General features: G+C 53.3%; 1 protein-coding gene across 5 annotated transcripts in view; it reads right to left on the bottom strand.

Annotated features, from left to right (window-relative positions):
• KMT5B (lysine methyltransferase 5B) overlaps positions 1-1125 on the bottom strand; it is a 52717-nt gene extending 51592 nt beyond the window's left edge. Inside the window, exon 1 of one of the 5 annotated variants that reach the window (XM_059399614.1) lies at positions 965-1125. Coding sequence is in view for 3 of the 5 variants with exons in the window: in XM_059399602.1 (XP_059255585.1) it covers positions 283-287 (5 nt within the window). In the remaining 2 variants the exon portion in view is untranslated. Of the gene's footprint in view, positions 1-176; positions 672-964 lie in introns of those variants that run through there. The other 4 variants (XM_059399602.1, XM_059399609.1, XM_059399594.1 and 1 more) reach the window with 4 other exon arrangements.
• Positions 1126-12511: the final 11386 nt, after the last annotated feature.

Below are 12511 nucleotides of genomic sequence, written 5' to 3'. Positions count from 1 at the left end.
TAATCACCAAAAAATAATTCCCGAGAAAAATGGAGAGTAAAATCCAAGATGGCGGCGCCTGCCGCAGCACCGCCCGCTCCATCCGCTGTCGGGAAATAAGTCCCAGCCGCGGCCGAAGCCCCCCGCCCCCACCGCGCCGCGCCCCCGCGTCCCCGCGTCCCCGCGCCCGGCCTCACCTCGCCTCTCGCGCGGCCGCGGCGTCCCCAAGGCCGCCTTCGCCGGGGGTCCGCGTCCCGGGTCCTGGCGCCGCGCGCGCCGCCTCCGATGTCCGAGCGCCCTCACCTCATAGCCCCGGAGCCTCGCCTCCCGCGCCGCAGACGCGTCGCCGCCCCCGGTGAGCCGTCCGGACGCCGCCCGGGAACGGTGGAAGGACACGAAAAGGAGTGCCCTCGGCCGGGCGGAGGGACACCGGCGGCTCGCGCCACCCCTGCCGCCTCTGTTGCTTTTACGGGACGCGCGGTTGGGGGGGGAGCGGGGGAGGCGGAGAAACACGGGAAAGAAACGAGTTCCTCGCTGGGTGCTCGCGGCGGCGGAGGGACAAAAAGCGAATTTGGGGAGAGCCGAGAAGAGCCGAGAAGAGCCGTGAGCGGCCGTCGCCTCGCGTCGCCCGCGGCGGAGGGATCCGTGCTGAGGGTCGGCAGGGATCCCTCCGCCCCTCGCTGCCCTTTAAATCGCGGCTGGAGGCGGCGTCGCTGCGCGCCCCTCGGGCGCCTCCCCGGCTCCGGACGGCTCCTGGGCGCAGTTGCACCCGCGGGGGACGGCTCCCGACCCCGGGCTAGGGGCAGCGCCGGGGGACGCGCGGGCCCCTCGGCCGCTGCGAGTGCCGGCGGCCCCGAGGGGAGGCGGCCCCCACGGAGGCGAGCGTCTTTGTTGCGGGAGTGGGTGTCGTCGGGCGCCGACCCACCCTCACGGTGTGGCCGCCGCCCGGAGTGGGGGGGAGAGGGGGCAGGGAGCGTGCACTCACCGGGCCGCCGGCTCCGCGCTGTCAGCCGGCCGTCCCCTGAGCACCTACTGTGTGCCTGCCGGCCTCTCCGAGAACCAGGGCTACTTCCGCTTCCCTCCCTCGCTGGGCAGTGCCCGCGCCCGAGCTGCGGCCGCACCCCCGTCCCGGACCTGGGGCAGGTGCGGAAGATGCCCAGGGTCTGGCACGCTCCAGGCGCTGAGCTGTGGGAAGAGGGCGAAGCGTGCGAAGCGCCGCCCTTTGGGTCCTGCAGCCTGATAACAATGGCTACAAAGTATCAGTAATGAGAGTAACGTGTAGACAGTCTGGATTGGACCGTGGGCACCGTTCTCAGCGGTTTGGTGCCGGATCTCATCGACTCTTCACCACCACCCCCAGGAGGTGAGGACCGTTGTGGTTCTTCCTCACACGTAGGGAAACTGAGGCAGGTTAGGTGACCCCTAGGACAGCGAGTCGGGACTTGAGCCAGAGCCCTCATCCAGTTCCCCGGGTGAGAAATGAAGACCTGCGGAAGTTAAGTTGGCCCCGAGATGGTGCCTGAAGGTGTCCCCTTGGGCAGTGGGGACAGGAAGGGTAGGTTGCAGTATGTTAGGGGAAAGGAGTGGTTAGGAAATGTGGAACCAGTAAGTGCAAAGTGCTGGTGGGAAGGGGAGGGAAGGGGTGAGGAGGGCTGGGAAAAGGCTCCTGCGGGCTAGAGGGCCCCATGGATAGATGGATTCCAGGAAGAGCCCTGCTTCTGCCTTGGTTTCTCCTTATCCCCAGGGCCTGGCACAGAATAGGCACACCATAAAGGATGATTCAGGGGAGATGGGGAGATTGTGGATGATAGCAAGGACTGGGGTCCGACTAACCCCGACACACGTGCTTACCTCATTTGCCCTCCTTGACCTTGGGTAGGAGGCATGGTGCTTATTCCTTCCACATATGGGAAACTGAGGCACAGTGATTTGCCAGGAGCGTGTGTGTAACAGGCAGACAGGGGGTTTAGATCTTCCAAACCAAAGCTCCTCCCGCTGTGGGCACCTGCTTTCCCCACCTCCCCCTCTGGAAGCCAGTTGGGGTTGGAGTCTCACCACTCCCCAAATAAAGCAGACCCAGGCACACAGGCTGGGTCTGGATCTGAATTCCCCTTGCCCTGTCCCTCTTGCAGACAGAACTAGCAAATGATTGCTTTGGTTTTGTTAGTTTCTGATTTATCACTAAACGTTCTTTCCCAGATTTTTATAGCGCTTGGCTCCACATACTCCAGTTACATCCCAGAAACACTGAAATTGCCTTTGCCACCCCCGCCCCCACCGGCTGTCCACAGGGGACATGCAATGGGAACCGCAAAGGAAAATGAGGGAAACCCACCTGCTTGCGATGGGCAGCCTCAGCCTTGTGTTGGTCTTGATGCCCAGGCCTCAAGCCCAACCATGCCTGAGCCGCCCTTCACAGCCCCGGGCACCAGTGTGCTCCCCATTCCAAGCTTTCCAGAGTTCACCCCAACACAGATCCCTGGGACTGACACCCAAGTCCCGACTCCTATAAAGCCCCCAGACTCCCCAGATGCTGGCACACTCCACTTATTCATGGCTCGGGGTCAGGCCAGGTGTTCTGGGCAGTGACTTGCAAGGGAGGAGGCCAGGCCTACAGCCCAGCAGGGAAGAGAGAGTAGATCCCAGCACAGCATCCTGTCAGGCTCCCCAGTTCCAGATCTGCCTCTCCCCCAGCCCCCTGCACTGCTGCCTACTCAGGGTGGGCCGGAGCTCTTGGCACAGCTGAGTCAGGGCTCAGGACGTTGATGGAGCCCAGATCAAGGGTGGCTAGGGCTAAGCTGGGCAGAGGGCACAGCCCAGAGCCATCCTCCTGGAGGGGGTCTGGAAATTTGACTTCCCCACTGTGAGGCTGGCCAGCTGGAGGCCTCCTGCTGGCAACTGGCAGGGGAGGGGTGGATGGAGGACAGGAAGTCCTGTGGCCAGGCACCTGCCCAGCCCCCATGTGACAGGAGCCATTGGCATTTACACTGTGAAGCCTCTGGATGCCCCAAAGTGGAAGTGCTAAGCCACAGAGGCAGTGGGGCCCCCACCAGGCCTGGACAGATGGAAAGATATTAAAGAGGCTAAAGAAAGACTAAGTTGGCGGAAGGGGCCTGGCCAGCCTGGAGCCGACCTGGGAGCTGCACCCTTGCCGGGGCACTGGCTGAGGCTACCCAGCCTGTTCCGGTCCTCCCAGCAGGACCCAGGGGCACACCACAGAGACCCAGCCTGGTCCCACTGACCCTGCGTCACTCTCTAATTTCCCTTCTTCAAATGCCAGGTTCATCCAGTGACTGGCTGGAGGGGATTTGCTTGGTGGAATCTCGTTCCCACAGGGAGGGCCCGCAGGTCACCCTGACCCCAGAATTCCGGGCTGGGTGGCAGTGGCTTCTTGTAAATTGCTATCTTGACTTGTGGACTCCGCCCATGTGTCTCACTGGCCCCCACCCCTGCCCAGAAGACAGGTGTCCAAGACTACTGGGAGAAGGGTAGAGGGCAGACCCAGGCCCAGGCCAGTGACCTGTCTGCGCCAGCTGCCTGAGCACCACGAGGCTCCCTGCACCAACCTTGCCTTCCCTGCTCTCACACTGCTCCCCTCTCCTTTGATAGATGAGGACACCCGGCCTCTGGAAGGTCCGGTGGCCTGCCCAAGGCCACAGAGTCAACAGCAGCAAAGACTTTATGGCCACTTCCAGCAGGGACACCGGTCTGCCCCGGGTTTGAATCCCAGCTCCACGACCTCCCAGCCATGTGATCTGGGGCCAGTGACACGGCCTGTCTACACACCACCCCTTCCACTGTGAAACGTGGCGGTCCTCGGATCTGCCCAGAACTCATTCATGTCTTTCCAGTCGTTCATCTAGTTGACGCCCAAATTCTGATCTCTAGCCTGGCCCCCTCCTCTGAACTCTGACTCCACCCCTTAGGTACTTAACAGACATCTCATAGATGGCGTGGCTAAAACACACACACACACGCACGCACGCGTGCACGTGTGCACACTCACAGCTCTCAGACCTCCTTCCCGTTGCTCAGGGCCAGTAGCTAATTTTCATTCTCCATCACCAGCCTTTGTGGCTTTCTCTCCGTAGCACACATCTTACTTATTCATCCTGCCTACTGGCCGTCTGTCCCTCCCAGGCTGTTAGACGCACCTTGAGGGCAGGAGCCCTTGTCTGCCTTGTTCATGCTGGGCTGCATCTCCAGCACCCAGAATAGTGCCTCGGGTTGCTGACCTGCCAGGCTCAAAACATGAAGGGCGACGCTAACCTTTAGCAGTTAGTTGACCTGGTCCCCAACACCGCCAAAAAGAAGCCCAACTCTGGTGACCCCTGTCCTCACACACGCTTAGAAGTGAACACAGAAAGGACCGATGGCAGCTGCAAAACGGGTTTCCTTAAAGGCAGGAAAAGCTTAATCATATTATTTTTTTAATAATTTCGAATTTACAGGAAGTTTCCACATATAATACAAAGATGTATCCGTCCCGAGCGATCTGCCTGTAGGTCGCGACCCGGATGCTCCATGACTTGAGAGCACGTTAGGGTGTATTTCCTTCCAGCTGAGATATCCTTCCAGGAAACCAGACCCCAGGGATCAATGTCAAGAAATCACATCCAGGGGCGCCTCGGTGGCTCAGTGGTTAAGTGTCTGCCTCTGGCTCAGGTCATGATTCCAGGGTCCTGGTATCGAGCCCCACATGGGGCTCCCTGCTCAGCGGGGAGTCTGCTTCTCCTTCTCCAGTTCCCCCATGGCTTGTGTTCCCTTTCTCAGTATCTGTGTCATAAGTAAATTAAAAATCTTTAAAAAAAAATCACATCCACAGGTGGTTGGCATTTGATCTTGGGATCCCATTCAGATCTTCCTAGTGACAATAATAATGTCCTTTATAGCAAGGGAACCCATCCAGAATCTGAGTTTCCTTGGTTGTCAAGTCTCCTCAACTTCCTTCTGGAGCATTCCTCCCTCTTTCTTTGACTTACATGCCCTTGGCACTCCTGAAGGTTACAGACCAGTCATTTTGTAGTACGTCCTTCCACTGCAGTTTTTCAGATGCTCCTTATGGTTCGATTAAGGTCAAGGATTGTTGAGAGGAATGTCGCGGGAGCGAGGCTGAGATCTCATCGCATCCTATCGGGTTGGCGGAGGATTTCAGTTTGCCCCATAAATGATGATGTTCACTTGGGTCACCTGACGAAGGGATGTCCGCCAAGTCTCTCTGCTGGGGAGTCACTAGTTCTCCCTTTGGACTCTGTGGAAAGGTGTGTAAGGGGATGCAAACACCATATTCCTCATCAAACCTGCAATGTATTTCTACAGATTTTGGGGGGCAGCTTCACTTATAGTAGCCCGAAACTGATCACAACGCAAATGCCCTCCAGCAAACGAATGGGTAGACAAAGTGGGGTCCCTCCCTGCACTGAAATCCTACAGAAATAAGGACAAATGAGTTGGAACCCGGGCGAATTTCAAAAGCATTATGTTGAGGGAAGAGATGCCAGAAACCATAGAGTACAGACTGATTTCAAATATGTGGTGTCCTAGGGCGCCTGGGTGGCTCAATGGGTTGAGCCACTGCCTTCGGCTCGGGTCATGGTCTTGGGGTCCTGGGATTGAGTTCCCCATCGGGCTCTCTGCTCAGCAGGGAGCCTGCTCTCCCCCCCCCCGCCTGCCTCTCTGCCTACTTGTGATCTCTTTCTGTCAAATAAATAAATAAAATCTTAAAACAAAACAAAACCAAAAACAAATATGTAGTGTCCTAGAACAGAAAAAACAAACCTCTAGGGATAGAAATCTGGGGTCATTTGCCTCCGGGCAGGTGGGAGAAACTTCCGGTACAATGGCAGCATTCTGTTTTGGAGGGTGCTTACCTGAGGATGTGAGCTTGGGAAGACTTTTGGGCCAGATGTCTGAGTTCTGCACCAATTACTTCATGTGAATTATACACTCCAAAGAGGAGGGAGGGAGCACCAAGGTGGCTCACACCTGTCTACAGGTCCCTTAAGCCTCTGCCTTTGGCTCAGGTCGTGATTCCAGGATCCTCATCAGTCTTTCTGCTCAGCGGGGGTCTGCTTCTCCCTTTCCCTCTACTGCTCCCCCTGCTCATGCTCTCTTTCTCTCTCTCAAATAAATAAAATCTTAAGGAAAAAAAAAAAAGACAGGAGGAGGGAAATCTCAAGGGAAAAAGAGAATGGAACCAGGTGACTGTGAGAATGCTCTCCGGTTTTTAATGTGACTTGTCTCTCGACTGAGTACATTTTGCAAAATCGCTTTTTTTTTTTTTTTTTTTTTTGCGTGTTTCTCAGACACTGCTCCTGGGAATGACCCAGGTTCAACGGGAGGCTCAGGGTCCAAAGCCCGGGTGAGGGAGAGGAAGATTCTTGCTCCTCCCTTCCCTGCGCTGTCAGAGCGGGCTGTGGCTGAGTGATAGGGAAAGGGAAGGAAAAAGTGCTCCTGCCTCTGATGGACGTGATAGAAGCTTCTCCCAGCAGGTGAGCCTCCCTGTGCCCCCACATCCCCAACCTGCAAGCCTTTGGGGCCCCTCCTAGCTGCCTGTCTGGACTGGAATCCTCCAGCCAATTTTCAGTTGACCTTGACTGTCTCTGGCCGGGAGATCTTGTGTCATCAGGGTTTGCCCCGTTTCATTACCCTTAAATCCCTTGTCGTACCTCACGGATACACTGTAGGCTATTGGCTTGTTCCCTCGTAAATTCCTAGGGGTGGTGTTTCCTGAGTCAAAAGTAGAGATGGCCCCGAGAGAAGGTGATACAGGGCCAAGGCTCTGGCAACTGGTGCGAAGGCCCTAGCTTCAGAGTTGGGGGGCTTAGGGGTCAGTTCCAGAAGGCGTAGGGTTGGAGAGGGAACTAGTTCACCAAAGGGGAAAGGAGGGGTTTGGGCTATCTCTCCTTGAGAACATTTTTTTTTTTTTTTTTTTTTAAATGTATGCAGTTGTACAACTTTATTTTTTTTTTATTTTTTTTTTTTTAAGATTTTATTTATTTATTTGACAGAGAGAAATCACAAGTAGATGGAGAGGCAGGCAAAGAGAGAGAGAGGGAAGCAGGCTCTGCTGAGCAGGGAGCCCGATGTGGGACTCGATCCCAGGACTCTGAGATCATGACCTGAGCCGAAGGCAGCGGCTTAACCCACTGAGCCACCCAGGCACCCGAGAACATTTTTAATTTAGCTTTTTTTTCCCCCTTTAAGTAATCTCGACACCTAATATGGGACTCGAACTCACAACCCTGAGATCAAGAGTCACACGTTCTTTCCACGGAGGCACCTCTGTGAGATCATTCTTGCTCTTCAATCAAAGAGTCAAAGAAACGGGACAGCACCCCCTTCCCTGGAGCCCACAGAAAGGATAAGCAACAGAGAATCAGAATCTTTGTTTGTCCTCTCCGTCCACAGGCACCAAATCCCTCCCCCAGGCCTCAGGCGTTGCCCGCTGCCGTGCCCAGGCCCTGGCAGGGACCCTCAGGAGACTAGACCCTCGGCAGCCGCGGCCCAGACTAGAGCTCGGTTGGGGGCTGCAAGTTGCCGCTGAGCCAGCTGCGGGAGGGAGGGAGAACTTGCTGGAGAGATGGAAGGCGGGGCCGACAGGCTGGTCCACCGGGCAGGTGGGCGGGGGTCGAACGAGTTCCCGGGGTGTGGGAGCAGCGCGCGGTGGCTCCGCGGGTCGGGTCGGCCGCACAGGTCCCTCCCACACCCGCAGCGCCACAGGCGGCTGCAGCCACCGGCCGTCCAAGCCCCTGGCATCCTGCCGCTGAGGCTCTGAAGGCAGAACTGGTTGTACAGGATCGCGTTCCAGCGGGATCCCAGGCCCGCGCAGGGTAGATCTCTGCACCGCGGGCTTTGACCCGAGCGGAGGAGAATGCTCCCATCCGCACAGGGCCCGGCTCAGAGGGAGTGGACGGGCTCCTCGTTTGTAGTTTCCCGTGGCTTCAAACAGCAGATGATTCTCTCACAGCTCTGGAGGCCCCAAGTCCCAAAGCAAGGTGTTGACAGGTGCTTCCTCCAGAAGCTTCGGGGAGGATCCCTCCCGCCTCTTCCGGCTGCTGGGGGCCCCCGGGCGCTTCGGGGCTCACCGAGGCGTCCCTCTGGACTCTGCCTCTGTCTTCACGTGGCCCGTCCTCTGTGAGGCTCTCTGTGTCAAATCCCCCTGACCTTTTGTTTTTCTTTCTTTTTTTAAGATTTTATTTATTTATTTGTCAAAGAGAGAGCGAGAGCGAGCACAAGCAGACAGAGTGGAAGGCAGAGTCAGAGGGAGAAGCAGGCTCCCGGCGGAGCAAGGAGCCCGATGTGGGACTCGATCCCAGGATGCTGGGATCATGACCTGAGCCGAAGGCAGCTGCCCAACCAACTGAGCCACCCAGGCGTCCCCTGACCTTTTTTTAATGACACGTGTCGTTGGATTCTGGGCCCACCAGGAGAATCCAGAATGGTCTCGTCTGGAGCCGTAACTTAAAATTCCAAATTAGGTCACATTTGCAGGTTCTGAGGACAAGGGCATGGACACACCTTTTTTTGGGGGGGGCACCCCATTCATCGCACTCCAGCGCTGTTCATTTTGATGTGCACATTGTCCTGGATTCACACTGGCTTCTGTCCCTTTTACATGCCTCCATGGTTCTCTGGCCCTCAGCCCCAGGAACAGTCATTTCTCCAAGGAGCTCTGGCTCCTGTCTGGGCAGCCAAGCTTTGGGTTCCAGGCATTTCTCAGGGCCATCGTCGTGCTGCTGCTCTCTGGCCTCTCAGTGGACCAAGAGAATGTGTATGTCTATGAGTCTACATGCACACACATATATAATATGCAAACATTTGTGTGTGTAAAAATATATATATTTATGCACACATTTATACCTATTTATTTTTTTAAATATTTTATTTATTTATTTTAGACAGAAAGAAAGGGAGAGAGCGTGTGTGTGCATGAGTGAGGGGGAGGGAGGGAGGGACAGGGAGAGAGAATCATGAGCAGACTCTAGGCTGAGCACGGAGCCCAACCCGGGGCTGGATCTCACAACCCTGAGATCATGACCTGAGCTTGAAATCAAGAGCCGCACGCTTAACCAAATGAGTCACACCCAGGTGCCTCTACACTTATATTTCATTTTTTTAAAAGATTTTATTTATGTATTTGAGAGAGAGAGAGTGAGAGCATGGGTGGGGGAGGGGCCGAGGGAGAGGGAGAGGCAGACTCCCCGATGAGCAGGGAGCGCGTCATGGGGCTCCACCCCAGGACCCCTAAGCCAAAACAGACGCTTAACCGACTGAGCCACCTGGGCGCCCCATCTACATGTATATTTCTACGTCTAGGTGTATAGAAGGTATTTGGGGGATGCATTTGGTTAAGTGTCCGACTCGATCTCAGGTCTTGATGTGAGGGTTGTGAGTTCAATCCCTGTGCTGGGCTCCACTTAAAAAATAACCATCAAAATAAGAAAATAAGTAAGTAAACAAATAAAGACGCATAAACACCGATTTCAGCCTAATTGCAACACAGCATTCCTGGTTCATTTTCATATTCTCCCTTCACCAACACTCAGAACCCATGACTAAGATCTTTGTTTGAGCTGTTACAATACCACCGACTGGGTGGCTTACACAACAGACTGGATTCCAGAGGCTGGGAAGCCCAAATCGAGGTCCCCACAGATTGTGTGTCTGGTGAGGACCTGCTTCCTAGTTCACAGACGTCCTGTCCTGCCCTCTTCTTGCTGTGGCCTCACGTGGCAGAAGGGACGAGGGAGCTCTCTGCTCTCTCCTTTGTGAGGACACTGATTCCATTCATGAGGGCTCCTCCCCTGTGTCCTAATCGCCTCCCCAAAGCCCTGCCCCCAGTACGGACACACACTGGGAATTAGGTTTCTGTACATGAATTTTGGGGAGACACAAACATTTGGCCAATGGGGCTACCATTACTTACTCTGATTGCCCCAGGCTTGGCCAGTGGAATCCCCTTCAAGCTGGCCCCTGTCCCCTTGGACATGTTCCTGTCATTCTTAGAATACTTCCTTACTTTGTGAAGTCACAAGAAATCCTAGAATCAACTTGTACTCTCCCCGCCCCAGCTCTGAACCAGTCATTTCTCTAGGAAGGGTCATTTCCTGTTAGTGGAGAATAGATTTGAAAGCAGGATTCTGTTGCCAACCGAGCATGTTTCCACCCGCCGATCGTAGCTCCTCGGCTGTGCTAGCAGACGCGGCTGACAGCGTGTGCCATCGAGGCAGCTCATACACCTACACACACATATCTCGAATACAACTGTTACTGTCTCTATGTCGTCCGTCCGTCAAAAACAAGGAGTTCAGTTCTATGTTCTTAACTCCCTTCCCCACCAGGGAGAGACCCGACTCCCACTAACCTCAATAGAGGTTCTTATTTGGTCAAGTCTAAAATACACAGAAGGTGGTGGATGTAATTTGCATTTCTCCGATGACTAAGGATGTTGAGCGTTTTTGTTTTGTTTCGTTTTGTTTTTTTGATGAGCTCATTGTCCATTGTGTATCTTTCTTTGGCAAAGCCTCTGTTCAGATCTTTGGCCAACTTTTTTAATTGGACTTTTTGTCTTGTTGGGTGAGTTATAAACATTCTTTATTTGGATACAGGATGATATGTGTTTTATATATATATGTATATATATATATGTATGTGTATGATATAGATAACCAATATATACCACTTTATTCTAATAAATTTGACAAGTTAGATAAGATGGGCATATTTCAAAAAAAAATGGGCATATTTCTCGGAAGACAAAAAAAATACTATGAATAACCAAAGAAGAAATATGAAAATCTAAATAACCCTATACCTATATCTATCAAAGTAATTGAATTCATTATGAAAAACTTTCTCTCTCTCTTTTTCTCACTTTCTCACGCGCACATGCACACACACACACACAGAGTCCAGGCCTAGATGTCTTCACTGGTCAATTCTAGTTTTTTTTAAGATTTTATTTATTTATTTGTCAGAGAGAGAGCGAGCGAGAGCGAGCACAGGCAGACAGAATGGAAGGCAGAGTCAGAGGGAGAAGCAGGCTCCCTGTGGAGCAAGGAGCCCGATGTGGGACTCAATCCCAGGACGCTGGGATCATGACCTGAGCCAAAGGCAGCTGCTTAACCAACTGAGCCACCCAGGCGTCCCGAATTCTAGTTTTATTTAAGGAAGAAATAATGTAAGTCTTACACAAACCCCTTCAGAAAAAGAAGAGAAAGGAACACTTTCCAACTCATTCTATAAAGCTAGCTCAAGTCCAGGGCCATAGCTGGAAAAGCCATTCCAAAAAAATAAAGTCGCAAAACAACATCTCTCACGACACACATGTAAATACTCTTTTTTTATTTTTTTTTCAAATTAGAAAATGAATTTATTGCAATATAAAACCAAAGAGTTTGAAGCCATAGACAGGAAAATGTGTAACATACTTGGCGAGGAGGGCGGGGGTCCTTTAGGAAATAACCCAGCCATCACTGACGCTTGGAGCCAGATGCCAGCAACTGCACCGCCGTGGTCCCCCTCCCCCAGCTCAGTGATGGTGGGGAACGGAGGTGAGGACACAGTGTGGATGAGGATGGGGAAAGCGTCCTGACTTCAAACCTGTCGCCCTCCAGTCACTCGAGTAGGTAAGAGATGAGCCTGTGCATTCACTTGTTCATTCCACAAATATTTATGGACTGTCTCCTTTCTGCTAAAAACCCATGCTAAGTGCTAGGGATAAAAGAACAAAGGTGTCTAATTCTTGCTATCATGGTGCTTCCAGGCTCTTGGATGAGACAGAGCCAAAGCAAACTGACCCATCTGGAGAAGGGACAAGGCAGGGTGGAGTTGCCGAGGCTGACCTGTTTCAGAGGCAGCCACAGCCCTATATGGGACTCCTGGGACCTCAGTGAGCACAGCTGCCAGGCCCTCCCTGGCCAGTCCTGGCTGTTCGCCCTGCAGGTGCTGGCCTCCTCCTCCTCCTCCAAGAAGCGGTTCTCCTTCCCTTTCCCAGAGTCCAGAGCTTGTGTCGAAGAAACACCTGGTTAACAGAGCCCTGCAGGGACCAGGGAAAGGAGGCTCCAGGCAGAAAGCAGGAGGCAGGTGTTAGGAAGAGGGACTGGCTTCCTTCCCCTCGGTTCTGGCTGCCAGAGTGCTCAGCAGACAAGAAGGGCTGCTGGGAGGCAGAGCAAGCTCATCTTATGGCCGGGAGAGAAAGATCCTCCATGCAAGGATCCTTACTAATATATTAGCAAAATAAACCCATCAATACATATGAAAGATAAAAATACAGAATGACAAAGTAGGGTTTAGTCCATGAATGCAAGATTAATTTAATACTGACAAAAATCAATATAATTCACTGTATTTACATACTGAAACATATGTCAATTAATTAAAATTAAAGGGAAAACCCACGTGACATTTTAATAGATATATTTAATAAGCATTTTACAGATTTCAGTACTTTGATGATTTAAAAGGAGAAGGAGGGGAAAGAAAACCGTCAGCAAATTAGGACTAGAAGAGAACTTGTTCAATCTTAAAA

The sequence above is a fragment of the Mustela nigripes genome, chromosome 1 (genome assembly GCF_022355385.1).
Source record: "Mustela nigripes isolate SB6536 chromosome 1, MUSNIG.SB6536, whole genome shotgun sequence".
NCBI classification, from domain to species: domain Eukaryota; kingdom Metazoa; phylum Chordata; class Mammalia; order Carnivora; family Mustelidae; genus Mustela; species Mustela nigripes.
Note: the sequence above shows the minus strand (reverse complement) of the source record. Positions and strands in the feature narration are given on the sequence as shown.